General features: G+C 40.5%; 1 protein-coding gene across 1 annotated transcript; it reads right to left on the minus strand.

Annotated features, from left to right (window-relative positions):
• Positions 1-200: 200 nt before the first annotated feature.
• On the minus strand, positions 201-18,347 carry GPNMB (glycoprotein nmb). The gene is made up of 11 exons (XM_010198945.2): positions 18,203-18,347; positions 13,206-13,355; positions 12,414-12,557; positions 10,991-11,170; positions 9,791-9,949; positions 9,026-9,334; positions 7,800-7,922; positions 7,007-7,109; positions 5,915-6,120; positions 3,483-3,570; positions 201-2,676 (listed from the first exon to the last, which is right to left on the minus strand). The coding sequence occupies exons 1-11, from the start codon at positions 18,273-18,275 to the stop codon at positions 2,523-2,525; spliced, it is 1,689 nt and encodes a 562-aa protein (XP_010197247.1). The 5' UTR covers positions 18,276-18,347; the 3' UTR covers positions 201-2,522.
• Between the last annotated feature and the right edge of the window lie 3,123 nt (positions 18,348-21,470).

The following is a 21,470-nucleotide window of genomic DNA, read 5'->3' on the forward strand; positions in this document are numbered from 1 at the left end:
TTAGATGGTTTATTTGTCAATGCAGCAGTTAGATTCCATTGTATAAAAGTCAAGATGTATGAAATGGAAGTTACAGCTGAAAAGGCACAATCAAATTATAAAAAAAAATAATATTCTGACATGGTATTTAAAGGAAGAGAGTGCAAGCTATTCTGTATACTTAGGTTAAAGGATAAAAAGTACTTAAAGTATGCCTGAAAGCTGCTTTCTATGCAAAAACTTAAGATGTCTCTGGGTTCTTAACATGCAATGTTTTGCTGAAATAAGATGCTTTCTGCATATAACACAGGTCAGAGATAGCCTGCATCACCACTGATCCAGGGAGTTATAGCTGTGACAGATTTAATTTTGTCATGCTGCATTACAGACCATCCACTAAACCTCTGTCCTGTCTCAAGCTGGGGCAACAAGGATAGTTTACAGTCCTTCCTGTCTGTAGCCTGACTGATAACGGAAGACATAACATTCAGGCAGCAATTTTTGCAGGATGTGTTTTCTGTTTAAGTCAGAGAATAGTTTTTAGTGCCCAGTTATGGTTAGACAATAGGATGTTATGTATAAAGAAGATGAAACAAAGGCAAACGTGGTGGTTTTAATAATACAACTGGGATGGCCACAAAATAGTTAAAATATTGGAGAACCTGGTAACAAAAGAAAAAAGAGACTGTTGAATTTTAGAACTCAAAGAACTGATCTCAGAGGTATGTCCAAAGCTGCGGTTTTTTTATATCCTCACATCATTTAAAGTATCTACATGCACTGGGGAAGTGGTAATGAAGACTGGATTTAGATTACAAATGACAAGCATTTGGCAAGTCTGCTGAGATACCAGGAAAATATGTTTATGCTTATATATTGCCTGAGGAACGGAGAAGAGTTACCTATCCGGGTATTCCGAGATACAGTAAATATGCTAAATATATCCCAACATAGATCTTCAAGGAATTCAGTGTTTAAAATGGACTGCTTAAGGTCATTTGCCAAGCCCCTAGTTGAAAGTTAATTTCATTTTGATTATCACCTGTGATATTAGCAGCAAGGCTCTTGTGGATAACAAAGTATTTAAAGCATCTTTTATTTGTTCTCTCGGTGAACCTTTTTAGCAACCTCTTCCTTTCTACAAATAAGCTGCTTGCCTTTTCTCATCCAGTAATCCAGCCTTCAGCAGACTGCCTCTGGTCTGGCATTGTGGAACACCATGATGGAGAACAATGAGCATGGATGGCTAGAAGACTAGGGAAAGGCCTCAGTGTAAGGTTTCTTAACACAGCTAGAACTGTAGCTAGAGAGAGCAAGTGAAGGCACATTGATTTTGCAGAATTTCACACTTTCTAAACTGTATCATGCAAAAGCAGAAACCGGAGCGTAGTATTTTATTTATATTGGGATTTTCATTTATTGATTAAGTGATTAAAGACAGAGAGATGGAGGAGCAAGCAGAAATCAATGTATCTTTACAGCAGGAGAGTGAGGAATGAAGGAGAAGGGGAAAGGGAGCTGAGTGTTACCTCTTGCTGCTAGAGCCCTTGTTCTGCTGACCTTTGTACATGAAGCACATATAAGCTCTTGTGGGAGCGGTGGTGCCAGTCCAGTGTCTCAACACCAATAGAAACAAAGGAGACAAAGACAGCAACAACAATTGCATCTAAGGATTTTACATGGGACTCAGAATAAAAGTTTCAATGAGGAGAGCCAAGCAGATGGGCCTTATGTTGTTGTTTGCTGTCTGTGGTCTAGATTGTAGTGAGACTTGTACACTGGTAGCCACATCCAGGGGGAAACTAAATATGTCCAACCCTCTTTTCCATCCCTGAGGCCAACTGGCATGTAATGACCTGCATCCATGCTACTGAAGCCTGCAAAACAGGGTGGCTGCTGCCAGGCTCCCGGTGGGGAGTGATGCCTCTGGTTCTTCCCAGCATCTGGGGTTTGCTTGGTGGGGAGCTGGCCTGCCTGGGGCAGCCTTGCTCTAGGACCTCCTCAACAGTTAACAGTGGCAGCAGTGTAGTGCCAATGCCTGGGAACAGGCCACGGCACGTCTCATTCCACAGGCGTCACATGTGTCTGCCCCCTGTGTCTTTCTTTCTAGCAAAGGCACAAATCCTGCTAAGGCAGTAAGCAGCCATAGACTAAGTATTTACAACAATTGTTTGGTTGGTTGTTTGTTTTTTAAATTAATCTTTCTTCCTTCCTCCAGATTGGGAGTCTGATTAGTGTTGCAAGTATCCTAGTAAGTAAGAAAACCCAGAAAAGGGAGGTGGTAGAGTGGTGGTTATGTCAGTTATTCAGAAGAATGTATCCTAGATCACAAGCAAGAACAGCAAGTGCTCAAAACTACCTCATTGTTTTCTACAACGGACTATTTTCATATTTCTAATTGCACCAAGCCCCAAAAAGGTATCATCCCGTCTATATGTGCTTTCACCTTACTCCCTGTTTTTTTATAACAAGAAAACCCCATCAAAGTACAGTTCAGATCTTAGTCCTGTACTTAGTCTAATAGTCAGAGTTAGACCATAGATTTAAACAATGCCTGGTTTGCCTTTCAGCAGAGGATTTCTCTCAGTGTTACTAGAAAAGAAAATGGCTTTGAACTTGCTGAAGTAAGTAGTTAATCCCTCCTGGTTCTCTGCTTGTCCTGTGTTCCTCTCAATAGGCTTGTATTGCTTGTATCTCCTGCAAGGAATATGCACAGTTAGTAGCTGAAAGACATTTTAAATGAAAGTCCACATTTTGCACATGACCAGTGCATAAGATAATTAATCATGTATTCATAACAGAAATTCTCTCTTTAATCACATCTAATAGTTAACAGTCATAGGTCAGTAGTGGTCACTCAAGCCTGGTTAATGAGCAACTGCATTGCTTAGTGGCTTACTACTGCTCTGTGGAGGTGTTTCTTTCTCGCCACTCACTGTGAAGGGTGAGCACATGCTTGACTCTGGAGTCTCAGTGCAATCTTAAAGTTTCATGAGAAACATCCAAGCTAATAATGCAGTAACATGTGCTTCTGTTAACTACTTCTCCTGCATGCCCAATACCTTTTCCCCAAAGAATTTGTCAGTTCTTTAATGAAGAGATTTGATGATTAATTTTTGATCTGTCAGACATCCGCAAACACTTCTTGTATGAGTTTTAGAGCAAAAGTAAATTTCTCTGTGTTAGTTTTTACTGCATGTATAAATCACATCATGCAGTATGAGTTTGCTTACTGCTGACAAGCGGTTCCCAGACCTTCTAGTATTACTGTTGGTGCTTATGAGCACAGAATGTCAGTTTATATGCAAGTCTTTAACATTTGCATATTTTCCAATGCTTTTAAGCCAGTAATCTCATTTTCTTGAATATTCACCAGAATATTTGTGAACAATAAAAAAGAAACAAAAATATAGCTAGTGGAAATATAAGTTGTTTCATTAATTTAAACTAGTATTTTTGATGGTTCCTTGAACTGTTTTTAATCCTAGAAACTAGCAACTTACTTGTAAAGGATAAAAGCCCCAATGGCGGCAAACACTGCCAACAAGCCAAGGAAGATAAAAACACCTTCTGTTGTTCCTGATGATGATCCTAGAGTTCAAAGAGTAGTTTGGTAAAAAGTTAGCTTCATTTTTACAGTGAGATAGATTTTCTAAAGAAAATGTCATTTTTTCTTGATTGCTGTACAGATTGAAGTACAATTAGTACTTCTACTAAGCATAGGAGGTCAGTGACCTTGGCAGGAAATAGAGCTCCCACATCCTGCTCGAGTCAGTCATAGTTCCACCAGAGTGTAAAAACTGGCAAAGCCAGTTTTCTCATACGAACAGTGCCCCTGAAACACATGGTTGCCCCTCCAGTGTGGAGGAGAACAAAGGGTGCCCTGTGGGGTGAGGCCAGTTTGCTCCTTGCAATTTGCTATGCTAGGGAAATGTTTACACTGAGAGTAGGAGATGCACTCTCTTTAATGTTACAATCAGCTTCAGCTTTCTCTGAGGGAAAAAGGGGATAAAAACATTATTGGTTGTTGCAATCTCATATCCTAAGATGCCAGAGTGTGGCTGAGAGCTTGATGGACTTAGGCTAGTTTGCCGTTTCCAAGAGCTGAAGGGGCTCATTTTTTTAATGTGCTCATTCTGGGAGGTGGGCTTTGGACTCTGCCTGTCATTGAACTCTGCCTTCTGGTTTGCCATCAACTGTTTCACGCACATCTACTCCTAATTGCATCGTATCTGATGGAAGAAGCCAAATCATTACCAATACTTTTTAAAAAATGTATGTTAAATATCTTTATTTTCCAGTCCAGAGGCTGTACCTTCATTGAGTTTACCTACACTGAGACACTTTCGTCATCCTCATATTAAGAGCAGTGTGTGCACAACGAAGGAAGCTAGAAGGGCATGTTGGCTTACCTTTCCAGTTGTTAATTTGTAATTGCTATCTAGGAAAATAGAGATATCAAATCGGGGTTCACCATTTACTTGGTACATGTGCTTCATATATTTCTCAGTTTGTTAATACAATTGTTTGTGAAGGCTTGACTTCATTCCTAGTTTACACAGCAGTGTTACTGAGACTGTAGGGATTTACCATATTTTATGAATAAAGTAGGTCCTTGCGCTAGTTTGCCAAACAACACATACTCATGGGATGGGTCTAAATCAAAGGGCTGCAGCCCATTCAACAGCAGTTTAAGCAAGTGAAGAGCAGATGTTTTGTGCAATGCCTCCTTAACCTATGCACACTCCTGCCAGGTTTCAAGGGCTGGATGTTTAGGCACCAAATACAGAGACACCAAATTATGGGATTTACCGACATTCATAACTCCTTGCCTTCTCTTGAAATAAGTGGAAAATTGTGATGTGAACATTGTTTGCAAACATTAGATGGGCTTCTCCAGAAGGTGACTCAAAGCAGCCACCTCTCTTAGATCCTAATTCTGCTTTGATTATAGTGGAATCCTCAAAACACAACTTAGCTTTGCCCTCCAGTGGAAGCCTAGGAAGATCAGCCTTTTGGGGCTTTAGTTAGCCCCTGTGAATAGTTTTGAAAAATCCTACTGCATGCTTATTTTTTGCTTTAGGAGTCAGAATGTGCTTACAGGTCAGGCATTATGCCTTAGTCATCATGAACTGATTTCAGCACAGCTAAATTTATATCTAGGTTAAATAAAATGAAAGAGTTCAGAAAAGTGACTAGGACACTGTAGTGGGAGGTCAGGAGAGCACTAGGGTGGGAGAAGAGAGGCAGCATGAACATTTAGACTTCTGACTCAAGCTGAGTTTAAAACCTAGTTCTGTCAAACACTGCTTGGATAGCTACAAGCATGACACAGTGACACTCATACAACCAAAGGTAAATCTCTTATTTTGAAATAGTCACCCTGGACAGACTCTGTAGTCAATGAATGTTACACAGATCTTTCCAGAGCCTGATTCATCCTCATGCAGAAATAAAACTTGGTCAAGGTCAATGGGCTACAAAGAAAGCCCAGGCCAGCCTGCTCAGCTGCAGAATGTAATTCTATCTCAAGGGAGCTGAATTCCTGTCTCTACAGTTTCTCCATATGTAGAGTAGGCTGGCTGGCATGTCCCCCCACTTGGTTTTCTGCACAACAGAGTTATTCTGTGGAAAAGTACATTATGACATAAGAACTGTGTTACTCAAATCTGTGTTACTGAAGGGTTTGTATAATTACTTTACCCACTGGATCATAATCATAAATCAAACCGTTCTAACATCCAAAATTCCCATGGGGAAAGCATCATCTCTTTATCTTTGCATGGACCCTCACACAAGCTGGCATGATTTCAGCTGAGGCCTCCAGGCGTAATAAACCCCCCATATAAATTCCTATGCTCTCTTCCCCTGCAGAGAAATGACCACAGAGAGAAACTATTCAAAGACGACCCACCTCTGCTCTGTGCAGACTCACCTCTATTTACAGAGATCAACGCACTGGCAAGGGCTTGGCTTGTGTCATCTCCCAAGGTGATGTTTATACAGTAGGTTCCAGGTTCCTCAAAAGCTCTCCTGATGGTGAGTAAGCATTCGTTTTTGACGGTGACGGGGTCACATACCACACTCTTTGACACTTGGCACGTCGGGTCAGAAACTACGGTGCAGACATCTGTGGGGAGACTGAAGTGGGAAGAGAGAACACATGGCATCTGTGGAGTCCAGTTAGCCCAGTTCATAGGCACGTTGCACTGATGCCCCAGCTTTATGCTGGTGCCTGTTTACTGGAATCATTGTCACTACAGTGATTTTTAAGTGTTTTATTAATACATTTGATATGTATTTTTTACACACTTATACATTTTATGTATACAGACATGTGGATTTTCTGTAACGTGTATATACAATATATAAAATTATCTGCTCATTTTATATAGAATTGAACATTTTGCGGTGATCACAGAATTACCTGCCTCAAATCGGCTTATGAGCTCTGTTACCTTTAATATACATCATTAAGAAAGGAATGTAGATTCTTATATGTATTATCGTGTGCCAAGTAAGTAAACACTAACTTAAGAGAGATTGTTTTCCCGTTGTGTTAGGGAGACAATTCTTGTACTTCTCAGTCCTCTCAACTCTAATCCCTGTCTAGGAGCTGGGAATATTAATGCAATGTTTTCCTATCCAAGAAATTGCTTGGACTAAGTGTCAAAACATCATGGCCAAAAAGAAAAGGTTTCCTTCCAATTTCAGTAGACTGCTTCCCATTTTGTAGTAAGTGCTGAAATCTTGTCTTGGCCACAAAAATATAGAACTGTTTCTCCCTACTATCTAGTTCTTCTGTTTTTACTGAGCCTTGACATTTGTTCTGAATCCTAAAAGCCTGACAGTAACCTCTCTTGCCGTAGTTTACAAATGAGACTTGCATTGTCTTTAGTGACAGTAAAAAAATAGAAACACTACAGTTCCCAACTTTTTTGCACGCAGCTGCATCTAAGTGCAGTCAGTGTTCCAACACCTAATTATTTTTTAGAGGGAAGACTGACAGTTTCATTCACACACTTACCTCTCTTGGCAGGTAACAACAAAGTCAACAAGTGAATTTTCAGCTTGACTTTCTGTCATCTGGATGGTCGTCATCTGAATAATATTTACCTCAAGGATTCCCTCTGGGAGAGGAAACAGATGTCAGCACTAGGACATGACAAGCTCTGAAGTCTGTGTGTACAGAACCTCGAGTCTTTGGCTGATGCTCAGGTCAGGTCTTGTTTTCCATACCCTCCTCCCCTCCCTTAGCACACTCCTCTTGAAGGGTTTGAAAGCTGAGAAATTTTCCAGTGCTTTCTCTGTGAGGCTGCTCCTTTCTGCTCTGCTTTATTTTTTCCATTATTAATAGTTATGTATTTATTTAATAAGTTCCTTCTTTACCATGACTTCTGTGCATGCCAAGGTTAACTCAACCTTGTGTGAGCCTCCTCATGTCAGTATGCTTCAGGTGTGGCAGGTTCAAGGTAGGTGTTCTAGAAAGTAGTGATAGGGTGCACAAGCCCACCAGCTACTTTCCATCCTGAGTGCCTGGAAAGCCAGCTGCCTGTAGCATGTAACAATCATCTGCAGGCATCCAGACCTCAGCCTCTCAAACTGAGGGCCTGTAACCTCGGCTGCCAGGCCCTGGCAGAGTGCTTAAAGAAACCAAAGACAGCCAGTTAGCTGTCTCTGCAATATGTCCCTGAAAATGTCAGCTAGGCCCAAGAGAACGAGTGTGCTGTGGGTCTCATATACTTGAGAAAAGGGAGCCTAAGTAAACATCATCTCCAGCGTACATTGTTGTATGTTCAGATGTCGACTAACATCCTTACCTATGACAGAAATACCAGTTCCATAGTATCCATTTCTATAAATATGGCAGCCTTCGTCGGGACTGTCTTCCATTGTCTCAATAATGGTAGAAGAGTCTGAATTAAAAGATGCTCCAGTTGTTACTGTCGAGTTGAAGGAGAAAATAGATATGCAGCTTTAGAACAAGTTCTGCTTAGAATGTGGCCATATGTTTCAGCTACATTCCTTACATAGGTCATGGGTGACTTTGGCTTGCAGCTGTGCAGTCATGTGTGTATCCCCATGAGATCATGGTAATAAGCCTTAAAGAAAACACATGTGCCCAACTGTAGAACCTTGGAGTGGCCTGGGTAGCCTTACTCTAAAAGCCACCTCGGTAGTCACCCATCTCTGTTAAATAAAAGTGAGACTGCAAGGTTTGCTAGATTTTAACACTTCTTTAAAATTCCCAAATCGATTATAGGAGAAATCGAAAGGCCAATAAAAGGTTTAAAATGCACTCTTTAAAGGCAGGTATTTTCCCATTGCTCTACATCTTTCATTTTTCATTCTCACTCAACATTTTGTTTAAAGCAGTATTAAAATTGTGCAATTTAAAAAATGTAGCCACATGTACAATTTAATAGCAGTAGTATTATAATTACTCAGGCTGAAACTGCAGGTCTTTTGCAAACCTTAAAACCCTCTGAGATGGTAAACCAATGCTGAATGTAATGAAAGTTATCCTGAAATATGATAGGATATGAATTTAAAGTGGAAAAGCCATTCTGGAGTAATGCCATGTAGAAATTCCATATTTTTGGCATATGAGTACGTTTTTTCTAGATCATTGCAATTTCATTTAATTTTGGGTGGAAGTTAATGCAATCCAGAAAGGAGCTGGCTAGAAGAATGTTCTGAAATACCTCTTTCTCATCTTAAAGTTTACATTAAGGCTAAAACCACTTAACCTGGTGTGGTAGAGGGTATAAAACCAAACTGAGATGTACTGCAAGTCCACCTGAAGACCTCTGTATGCTGCCAGTGTTGTGGCAGAACTGGGTGTGTAATGTATGAAATATGTGATGTGTTAAATGGCTACCGTAGAATCAAAGGAGAGTTTATACTTATTGATTCTGCCTCTAAACCAATTTATAGAGAGTTTGCAGCTCTTTCATTGATGACGGTAAACCTTTTAAAGATATGAACTTAAAGTATCAAGTTTTAGCATAGCTCCTAATATCACTGCTGTTGAAGAAACTCTTACCTGCTGATGTGGGCAGTGGTGCAGTGGGTGTTACTGGCTTGCAAGGTACAGGTATAATTGCTTGGACAGTTAAATTCAGAGTGAAGTTTCCTTGCAGAGTGTAGGTGTGAGATGTGGTGGAACTGCTGGCTACAAATAAGCCACTTCCATCTCCAAAGTTCCACTTGTAGGAGATGGCAGAATTATTAAGATAGTAGCTGGGATCATGGATCTTCACATCAAAAGTGACTGGTGAGTCTTTGATAAAGATGGAGTCTGAGATGTTGCGGTCATGTTTTTGGAACATAGTCACAGATAGTGGAATTTTGTCTGAAGGGAGGGAAAAAAGTACTAAATAAATAAAGCATCATACCTGGCTGCAGACAACAAAGTGCTCCAAAGACCCTGAACAGCAACAGTCGGAATGTGAGACATTAATATCTTTTAACATGGGTTTCTAATTTAATTCAATTTACTGCTCTGAGGAGCGAATGTCAGTAGGAAACAGTTACCTATAAAAGTATAGGGATAAATGAGGAATCACAGGAATCTGTGGAAGGTTACATTTCTGTGCTTAAATATTTTTTCATTACAGAAGTGTCATAACTGAGCTAGATAAAAATGTAAATTATACTACTCAAGGCAATTTACCAGAGATTCCACGTTCATGCTAAAAAACGTTTGTGGGCTTCTTTTTGTGCCAGATGGTGCTTGTGCTGAATTCTTTTAATGCCTGAACAACAAATACCCCCAGTATTTTATTACAGTTTATTCCAGCACACTCACCTGTTACAACATAAACAGCACTTGCTCTTGCAATTGGAATGTGTGTGGAGTGCCCTCTCCTGTAAATGGATACTGCCATCACGTGTTTGCCAACAGTGATGTTTGCTGTGTTGACAGAAAACGTTGTTGAAGATCGTCCAGTTCTTTGGTAGTACTGACCTGAAACGGAATATGAACTTATGTTTCCCCCTTCAGCCTAGCTACAAGTTGTTTTAAGAGTAAGAAATAGTATCTCTCTGAGTCTATCAAAAGGAATAGTTTAGAATCATCTTTCAGTTATCTGGCAGGTACTTTTTTATTCTCGTTACATCTGTGGTTTTTGGAAGGTGTCAAAAATATGTCCCAAATTTTACTAATCTGAGAAAAAAAAATTGCCAAGGCATCTACATCTTTTCAAAACAATTACAGTACATTAGATCATTAGGATTATACTAGTGAATGGTGTTACCTCTTAGGTATTCTAAGTGACCTTGTGTTCGCATATTTTCAATGTAGCAAGACAATATAATACCTCATGCCTCATACCATAGAGCCCTTTGTATATGCCTTTGCTTATTTGTCTTTGTAACAGCTGACTGAGGTTGGTAAACAGTATGACCTCTATGTAAAATTTAGGACATTATTATTATTTTTTTAATTTTTATTATTACTTGTGCTGGCATGGATGACAATTCTAATTTAGCCAAGTTAACTTTGCATACTAAGATTTAGTATGTAGCCAGTCTCAGGCAGAGCCAAACTGTTACACACTCAGGAGCTGGAAACACTGAAAGTCGGCATTGGTGACCAGATCAGTACCACACCGTCAGGGGCAATTGTCATCTCCCCAGAGGCAAGAAATGCTGCATTGTTAAAGTGATCTGAAGATATACAACACTATGGTCTCTCTTAAATTTAAAAATCTGAAGTGGCAGTGAGCAGTCAACAAATCATCTGACTGACCTGGAAATAAATTTTCTTCAGTGGTAGTACCGTGGAGAATCTCCTAGTAAAGAGAATTACCTAGTAATCCATGATTGCCATACTGAGCAGCGGCTAGTCTCTCTGGAAAATGGGGAATAGATTTGGTATCTCCACTCAAGAGTGTGGAATCCTTTTTAAAGGACTTTTATCAAAATACAGTCAACAAATAAGTTAGTGTGGAGACTGATTATAAGCTTTCCAGTGTCAGCCAGACAAGGAATGTGTTGCAGTACTAACCAAATGTGTGAAACACGTAGACAAAGTTCCTCTTCCTCCATCCAGGATAATGAGGGAAAGGTCTCCCATCTGGGAATACATCATGGCTGTGGTTGCTTGTGCAGTTTTCCCAGCCACAGTTGTCGATCCATTCAGTCCAGTTGTAGACATAGACTTGCTGATCCTGCGATGCTGGAGGATCTAAATGTAGAAACATGCAGAAAGTCAAGAAACAGGAGGCAGACACCTCAAGTTAGAGCAGTTATTGCACTCTGAACAACACGTTATGTGGGGTATTTTTAGACTGGTGTTTATTTTCTGTAAGATTGTGCTTTGTTTGATTTTAATGTAAGCATAAAATTGTTCTGTATTGACATTATTTTATTTAGAAGCTTTACAAAATTTTACCATCTCATGGGCCAGACACCATTTAGAATTGCTTGCCCAAAACTTACTGTTGATTACGCAGGAAGCTGCTGTTTTACTAGAATTAGTGGAGCTACCTGAACATTTGTCAAGCAGAATCTATAGTTTTAAGTAGAAATAGCAACTGGGGAAGCACTGTGAGGAAGTAACTTTGTTTTGTCAGAAACGTTTTCAATTGAACCTTTAAATAGCTTGGACATGAATTTCAGTTCCTTTCTGAATAATAAAAATACAGTTTCCTTCCCTAAACAGCACAACAGATATTAAGTAGAGAACGGATATCAGCAGTTAACAAAACGTTAGACAGTGAAAAAGCAGAACTCAGGGTGACAAAAAAAATTGCTGATATGCCTTGAAATTAAAATTGCTTTGATCACTAAAAAATATTGTTGAACATTCATGAATTCAGAGTAAGAAAGGTACAACAACCTGTTGCTCTTTAACTCTAGATCTGGTAGTTTCAAACATTGGAATTATGATTGGTGTTTTTCTCCATGTAACAGTGAATAAGATGGAAAAAGGCGATTCTCATGAAAATATAATTTATTGGTTTTAATTCTTAAAATGTGAGATTTACTTTCTTGAGAGTTTTTCAAGATGTAGATTATGGCTAGTGTGTTCTACAACTCCCAAATGAAAGAAAAACACCCTCAATTTTGTAAATTAACAGATTTATAAATTTGGAAGAAAACAATGTACCTGTGCAACTTTGTGACTGAGCTTAAACACAGTAACAGTTTTGTTAGGAGCGCAGTTAATGTCACTGTTTTGAGAAGGCAATTTTATAGTGAAGGCAAATCTGCCTGGTCATTATTAGACTGGTGTGTACAGAACAGTAAAAACACCACAATGATCTTCTGATGAAAAAAAAGGTTAGACACAAGTGTAGTTATCAATTGAAAGTAACATGGCTGTTGTTCAAAGTGTGCGCCCCTGACGTTTTACAGAGATTCATGACATGTTCAACACCAGCACCATAGCCAGACGTGTATAGTGCAGGGAGATTGCCGTTGCCTACCCCGGGTACAGTTTCTCTCATATATTATGTTGCCATCATTATCTTCTTTCTGACACTTGGGAAACTGGAGAGTCACAACAAAGGTCACGTTGGATCCTACCAGTGCTGGGCTGTCAGTGTCCAATTTGGCTGTCACCTGTCCATCTGTAGAAAAGAAAATTGATCTTCACTACAGTAAAGGATGCATCAAAGCAGTGGCTGCCTTCAGCTGTGAAGCCACTGTTTACATTATAAATGCTTGATTGATTTCTCTGTTTCCAAAGGGGTTTGTGCTCCTAAGTCACTTGCCCTCTTATCCTCCCACATCACTTACTGGTCTGCCATTCATTTCCTTAGAGCTAAGAATAGGGGGTTTTACCCATAGCGGTCAATGTGTTCCAAAGAAGAATATTTTTGTTTCTCCCCAGGGATACAGCCTGTAGACCTCCACTCAGACCAGGTGATAATAAACAGGGTATTCCCTGAAGATGTCAAACTGAAGCCCAAAATGCCTTCCTGAGGTAGCAGTTGGAGCTACCTGTCCTCCAGGGCATGTTTCAAATAATGGATTGTCCTAGAACCCTGGTAGTCTGAGACTCTGAGTCATGAGAAAGCAGTTACTGTAACAACTCACTGTTCTGCTACCTCAGACAACTTATGGGGAATGGTAACAAAGCCAATTATCTCTGCTATTCCTTGCAACAGTGGTGGATATTGCACCAATGAAGAAGCCCTGTAGCACCTGCACTCTTCAATGAGGTGGATTTTCTGCTCAATTTTCTCAATGTGTTTGAAATGCATATGTGTGATCACCTTTCCAGGAGTCTTTCCATCTGGGATCGCCTTCTTCCCAGAAAGGGTAAAGCTTTTCGTTCCATTTATTTTGATCACTAGACCAGCCTTGTAGCTTCCTATAGGATGTGGCAGCAGAAGTTCTTCCATGGCTCAGCACATCTTGAAACCCTAGAGAGAGGAAAATGAACATGCAACATAACAACATTTTCACTGACATGCTATTAAGACATGGCTCACGCTGAACAGCCTTCTTGTTACCGCTGTATTCTTGTCCTGATTAGAAGAGTCTTCACCAGTAGAAAGTTAGAGCATTTTATTATCACTATAAACACACTATCACTAACATAAAGGCAGTTCTACCACTCAGACACTGACATTTTTCTACTTGCACTATGGCAAGCAGGCAAGCTTTCTGAAGAAAGAATAAAAAGCTTTACAACATTTTGAGCCATACTGGAGCAATTGTTTGTATGAATCGACATAACCTTGCAACAATCAGGCTAGTTGTACAGAGGTTACTTGATCGACGACTTCTTTGTGTGTGCCTGGTAAGAAATCTGTGAGTAAAATTCCCTCTGTTGGAGTCGTGCTCTAGTGGAAGTTATGGCAGGAATTCCTTTGGACCCGTTGAAGCTTCTTTGGTGAGCTAGCTGATGGTTTGGTTGGGAGGCATGTAACCAATTGTAACGGAAGTTGTTTTCCAAAAACGGAAATTTAGGGCTAAACAGTAAATTCAATATGTTTATACTATAGCAACAAAAAATATTAGCTTCATGGATAATACTTTAAAATGGCTCACTTATTAAGTGACTTTAATAACCTCTTTCTTCTCGTATTACAAGTGATGGGTTCAGACTTTTCCCAGGCTTTTAAGATCCTTCTTTCTGTCACAAAGCACACATAATGAAAAGCAAAGTAAATATCCAAGTAACCTGTAGGAACATGTCAGCTGCTGCAGGATGCCATAAAACTACATTTGTAAGTAGGCTTATAGGCAGAGCTCCATTAAAGCCTGGGGGCTTTAAAGAACTCTTTTATGTTAACCAGGTAACTGCTGGGTGTGCCATTCTGACACAACATCAAGGGAGTTAGGATTTCTGCTTTTTATGGCTTTAAAATAAAGGCAGCTGATGCTGAATGCTTCTGAGATTTATACCCAAGTGCAACAAAGAGCTGGATGACTTCAAGGAAAATGCAGAGATTTGTACACAGGGCAAAAACAGCCCTATATGCTGCAACAGAAATGATGGCTTGGAGTCCCCCTCAGTTTTGGAAGAGGCACAGAGCAGGTGTAGCAGGCCTAAGCATAGTCTTTATGAGCATGTGACTCCTAATTTTACTGCAAGGGAGAACCAGAGAAACAGGACTGAAGAAGAGGCTGCTTTCTTGTGATGTTTTGTTGCCCAGTGAGATTTCTGTTGGGCAGAAAGGAACATCTCTTGGCCAGTCTCATCTCAATGGTTGCTCTGAACTGATGCTCATTGCTCTCTCCCCAGTCTTGAGGACTGAAAGGTTTGAGAAAAAGAACAGATTTTGCACTCAGAGATATATTCTCCCATGGTCTTTTGCCCTACAGGAACTCCCTGCAGTCTCATTTAAATTACTTGAATCAAGTCTTTCCTACATATTTAATATCTTTTGATGTGAGCAAAGCATAACATCAGGACTGGTATTTATTTAATGGTTTGTATTACAAGCTGTATTTGTTTTAATCTTGGTCAGAAAAAGATCTGAGTAATGTTGTCCTTCCTCTTCTCAGGAGAAGAAATGAGATTAGCAGCTATCAATGTATTTCACAAAGATTTATGAGATCAAACACATTTTAGGGCATTAAGTTAATGTATCTTCTTATTTGAAAGTAAGTGGCTAGGGATTTTTCTTAGCTTCTTTTTCCCATTCTCCTTAATTTATCTAAAAATTACTTAATGACTAAAAATGTTTTGATTTTTGTCAGAGATTAAAACATTTCAGTCATTGTTTTTTCCTCATATCCTCAATTTATCAAAAAGAGCTGGAGCACTCTTAATTTTAGAAATGCTTTTAATGTTGTACTTTCAATAACAGCCCTTGAATTCAGAAGTTATTTTCTTGTCCAGCTTTGGTAATAACTATGGTTACTGCCTCTATATCACAAGCTCCTTAGGCATTTGTATGCCACCCTGATGTGCTTTGTTTATTTCAATTGAATATAAAACATTTCACAAGCTTCAGGTCAAGACAATGACATTTTTTCAGATGAGCGAAGGCTTCAGCACTAGTTTCTCTAACACATGGAACTGAAGGTTTTTAATTGCTGAATTTAAAGGAACAAAAATCTTTAATGCATTTCTTCTTTAACAATGAAAAACACTCAAGAACAGAGGTTAATCATAACCAAAATTAGAGCAATTCAGTTCAAAATAGATGGAGTAATATTACAGTCCAAGGAACTGATTACTGTAAGAGTTTTGGTGAAGTGATCATGGGAGAAAAGATCTTAGGCTCTGATTGGCTTTCTTCTTTTGCATTCTGATTTTCATTTTGGTGAAAAATGTAGCAAAAAGAAGAAATTTGTAATTTCCTGTGATAGTGTGTTCACCGTGAAACAGTGAACGAAAGCCAGCAACAGCAAGAGAAGGTGACCCAGCTAAAGAGGAAGAAAGTACATTAAGAAGTAAAAATGCTCATGCTATGGCCAAGCTAAGACAACAGAAAATAAGTAAACTTTCTAAAATTACATATAGAAACATAATCAAGAAAGACAAAAAAAAGGATTGAGGAACAACTTGCAAACCCATACAAACAGCTAATGACTATTTTAATTTTTTCCAGATCTGAAAGTTGTGGAAAGCTTGCTAGAATGCCTGTAAGGACAGATGATGACAGACGTACAAATGAAGCATTCGGTGAAGGTAAAGGCATAGCACAAAAGTCAAGTATGTTAGTTCACATTTTCATTCACAAAGGAGAAGCAGAAGAGCTTTCTGCAATAGATTGGAGAATCTCTCTCAAAATGAAGAAGTTGTCAAGACAAACAGGCTCCAAAAGTATGGAAGTTTTTTAGGAGTGAAATAAATGATCTATTAACCATAGCATATGTAACATCTTGCTTAAAACTGCTTCGGTGGCCGAGAAACAGAAGTTGGCAAATGTGATGACAGTTTTTAAGAACACTTCCAGATAAGATTTAGAGAATTACAAAACATTTGAGGCTCAAATTGGAGAAGCTGGTAGAAGCACAGTGAGGAACAGAGTTAGCAGATATAGTGCATTAATAAGATATGCCGTAAAAGGAGTGCATTCCTCACAAACATATTTGAGTTTTGCCGAGGGAGCCAGAGAGCATGGGAACAAGGCTGACCTGCTTGTTATAGTCTGCTTGTGTTCCAGACAGCATTTGATGAGGGCCCTTGATAAAGATACATAAAGGAATTAAGTTTGTGTGGGATAGGAATGAAAGGTTTCATATGAATAAGTAATTGCTTAGGATCCGTGCACCAAAAGTTATGAATAAATGGCCAGTTTTCTCAATTGTTGAAATAATGTAAAATGTTCATAATCTGGAAAATAGATAAACAGTCAAGTTCTTTAATCTACTGAAGGCAGCATCTTAAAGTAGTAGAGGGAAGGACTTTATGAGATTCAATGACACAAGAAAAAAAACCATATGAAAATCGGCATAGTTGAATGTAACTTTACTTCCAGAATGAAGGGATCTAAACTAGCTATTGCCACCCAAATGAGACCTCGTAGCTTTACGGTTTTGAATGTAGTGTTCATTGGCAGTTGAAAAACTAGGAGAAAGCTCTACAGAGAACAAAGACAAAAATATCACTACAGCTTTGTATAATTCTGTGTGTTCATGTCTTGAAATCTCTGCTCTGTTCTCTGCAGAGAACTGAAAAAATACAGAGAAAGGTGGCAAGGATGCTACACAGGGATAGCATTGCTTTCATATGAGAAATATCTAAATAGACTGTGTCTTGAGCCTAGAGAAGAGGTGACAGAGGAGAATATAAAAACAGAATATCAAACAGCATGGAGAAAGAAGCAATATGCCAGTATTTCTGAAAGTACAAAAGTTCAGGAGAATCAAATGAAACCAGAAAGTTACAGATTCTAAGGGCATAAAAGATATTTCTTCACATAAGGCACAGTTAAGGTATGAAATTTCTTGCTGGCAGGATCTTGCACATGCCAAAATTTTACACATGTTGCAATGTGCATGTGTAAAACCCAAGTGCATGGAAGAAAAGTCCAGTAAAAACTGTTAAATATGATGACTCTGCATCTGACAGTTAGTTCTAGAGCTATAAATCAACAGAGGATGGGAAAGCATTCTGATTAAGTATCAGTATACACAGTGAGACATCCATTACTGTTTCTCATTGGAGACAGGTACAAGGCTAGATGGATGCTCTGCTTTTAAAGTCTTCAGTTGCCTTACTGTTAATTTTGGAATTTGAGCCTAAAATCCCATTCCTGGGTTCCCAGCCCTGAGCTCAGGGAATCAACCTAAGACTAGAGTCAAGCTGTGAGCCTGACTCGAAAAGTAAAAGAAAGAAGCAGAGGACCAGCCCAATGCCTGCCCGCCATGGCCTGAGGATCTAATTCCTTGACTGGGCTTCCCAAAGTTAGGGGTTCACGGGTCTGGGTGTCCTGGTGGGAAGCACTGCCTCTCTCCTGGCCTCTTCCAGCCACAGCTGAGCTGAGCAGACTAGGAGAGGTCCATTCAGCCTTTTTTATCTGTGCTCAAGCCGGAGAAATTTGTCAAGAGGAGCTCAGGCTTAGCTGTGGTCAGGTCTCTGTATCTAGAGAGGGTGGGATATAGGCAACCGAGCAGCTCTCAGCATACTTCTCCGGCTCAGGTGACATTTCTGCCCAGCACTGGGCTGCCCTGAGGCTCAGTCACTGTTGCCTACTGGTTCCCAAGTGCAGCTCCAGCAGCTGCTGCACGTGCAAGAAGCAGCCACGCTGGCTTGCGCCAGTGAAGCCGTGGAGGTAGGGAGGGAGAATGGGGTGAAGGAGGCACTCACGTGTGGCAGCGGTGCACAGCAGCACTTGGGCCAGGAGCAAGAGTCCAAGGTGGCGGCGCATGGCAGCGCTCATGGTACCAGGGGCCCGCAGCGGCCGGCTCAGCGTGCACAGGGGAGCAGGGAGCGCCTGGAGCCTGTGCACCCTAACTCCTCCGGTCCCCACTGAGAAGAGAGAATGAAGTTTCTCCCCTGCTCTGCTCTCTGGTTAAATGAAGGGCCCCAGGACTCATCATGTGATGGAATTAAGCAGAGATGCATGATTTTGTCTTCAGCTTCTTTCAGCTCATGTGCTTATGACTCACTCCCTTCGCTTTCAGCATTCCCTGGGATTTCTGAGAGACCTGTTTAGAGCCACGCCATTTACCTTGCAGGCATTTTCATACTACTTTTGCACTATGATCAATTTTTCTGCTTAATTTGTTTTTAAATTAGGAATGTTTATTTCCAGAAATCCAAATTAATTCCTGCCCCAGCCTGATTTGCAACTGTTATTGCAACAGCTCACTGCACTTGAGGCACTCATCCCTACTTAACCATGTGCTTCTCCTCACATACTGGGCAACAGCTGTAAACTAAATACAGAGTGGCCAGTTCTAACATATCCCTGGCCTTGACTCCTGATCAGCGTCAATTGTTAAGGAAAAGGTAATTTAAACTTTTAGTGGGCACAAGTCTGTACCATCTGACCATGACTGCACAGTATGATGTGCCTGTGGTTAGAGGTGCTATCACAGACCATATGTAGTGATGGCCACTCGCCTTGGTGTCTAGCTCACAAGTTGCCGTGATCTACACACAGACAAGTACCTCCCTGTATATAGATAAAGGAAAAATTGTTTAGATACAGGAAAAATAGTCTTTGCTGCCTAACCTTATAATGAGGTATAACCAATAGCTCAGTGCAGGACATACAGGCAGATCGGTGAACTTGGCTCAAATTTGGGTTCAACATGCTTCACTGGCTCAGCTGTTCTTCTGCAGGCAGTGCAGCCCTGGCAGTCTCGTGAAGTTTATTGGTTTTATTTGCACCAAAGAACAAGCTTTGTTGAGAAAACATGGCATAGAAGCAAGTATGGTCCTCAAGACAGGAGTTCAGCAGTGGTTTCAGTGATCCCAAAGTACAGCGCTGGCAAGTGAGATGCTGGCTAGCCAGAAACCAGCAAGATGGGCAATGCAAAACTGGTTTTATTTGAGGTAGGGCAGGTGGAACTGAGGCACTGTCAACAGAATCAAGAGATTGCCCAATGGAGGGAGATTTTAGAAGCCTGACTACTTATTTTTCTTTTGTTTGTTTGTTTGTTCTTAGTTTCTTCCATTTCTGTTGCATTTTCTCTTGGCTGTGTAAGTTCTTGTCACCACCCGGACCGCCCCAGCCAGCATCTCCCTAGGTAACACAGGCTTTGATGTCCTGTCCTGTGCATCTGGAATACACAGACTCCACACTTCAGCACCCTCCTGACTGGAGCCAACCGCCCTCCTACTGTCACCTAAGGAAAAGGTGAAGGCAGTAGCCTCGGGGATACTAGGCCTGTTCAAACTAAGCCCTCATTATCCATCAGAAAGGAGAAGCAGGATAAATCAAAGTCAAAGCTCTGACTGAATATGCAAAAATGTCATATGACTGCTGCGTCCTCATTTGATTGTTATGTTTTTTTGTTGTTATTAAACCAAATACATTCCCAGTTGAAATGTCAGGTTTCAAAGCCATTCACAATTATTTTTAGACCACGGGGGACATTAACTTTAATTGCACGCCTTTGTTTCCTGGTTGTTGATCCTAGAAGTGAAAAGTGACCTTCAAACACTGTGTTTCAGCTCTGGGGGCCTGATCCAAAGTCTGCTAGGGAGAAAAGGGGTTTGAATGCTCCTTCCCAACATGGTTTCGAGAACCTCCAGAGGAAAACTGCTGACAACAAATGCCTGTTAATTAAAACCAAAAATTTATCAACCTAAAAACAATGAAGTTGGTTAGCAGGGCATTTTTTGCCATGTTACTTGATACATGAAATTGTTACATAAATATTGAGTGACACTCTCAATAAGAGACATCTGATGGAAATTATTAAACTCGTTGTAAATAGACTTGAGGGTCACTGAGGATCAGGCCTGCGGTTAGAGGAATCCAAAGCCACCAGGGTTGGGGTAATGACTACAAGGTGGCCATACTGTGACACTCTGGTCCTTCACCTTCTCCCTCCTCAGCTCTTAGGCCTTTGACTGCACATTCCTGGAGGGTCGACACAGAAAATGTTTGGATCTGCTTGTGCTGTAGCTGTAGCTGATGGCAATAGAAAGAGAAGGGAAAGCCATATAAGAAAGAGCTAGGAAGGACAGAGATGTAAAAGGATGAAGAGAAGAATAAAAGAAAAAGCCAAGGAGAAGTATGAGAAGTGGAGACTGAAGGGACTATCAGAAAATGGAGCTGACTTCTCCAAGTGTCCCAGCAGTATCTGACTATGTCTGAAAATGAGACCATCTGAAACACTGAAGAATTGTTTGAAACTGATTGATCATCACCAGATCTTAAACTAACTTTACAGTTGTTACGTTATTGTTCTTGATCTCTGAGAAACAGCTTCACAGCTAAGACAACTGAACTGAATTGTGCAGCTGCAAAAGAGAGATTTAGGGCTTAATCTGACAAAGAAGTGGGTGGGGGGGAAGTGCTTGGTACTTCACAGCTTTAGCACCTCAGTTATTAAAACTCATTGAGGAGGTACACATCTCTGGTACCTGAAGGCCTGTCAGGTGACAAGGGTGTGAGCACATCATGTGTAACTGCATGTCTGGACTGTGAGAGAGCTGGCACGCTCTCCCTGCTATCACACCACCATCACCACAGCACCAGCGCAGGAACTGTTCATTGTGGCTCATGGGAACTTTAAGAAGGTGAAAAAAAAGATGGGATCGAAGAATGAACTTGGCTTTTGGCCAAGCCAGCGAAGGAAAGTGAGACAATCTTGTTTTGGCAACCAGGTACTGTTAAGTAAATGCTGTCTGGTTACAGCGGCCTCTCAAGGGAACTCTGCTTAAGGCTGGACAAACTCCCCTCCTGGGAAGAAATCATCTGTGTTGCTTCATGTAGGGCAGGGTCCATCAGCTGACTGAACTGAACATGTGAACAAGGCTATGTTAGCAGTCTGCAGTCTTTCTTGTTGCATGAGGAATAATGAAAAAAAAACACTCTGATTTGCAAAAGCTCCTGATTTGCAAAAGTTCATGGTGCCACCCAGCTCACTGAAAAACTGAGTTAACCCTTGAAACTGGA

Source organism: Colius striatus, chromosome 5 (genome assembly GCF_028858725.1).
Source record: "Colius striatus isolate bColStr4 chromosome 5, bColStr4.1.hap1, whole genome shotgun sequence".
In the NCBI taxonomy this organism is placed as follows: domain Eukaryota; kingdom Metazoa; phylum Chordata; class Aves; order Coliiformes; family Coliidae; genus Colius; species Colius striatus.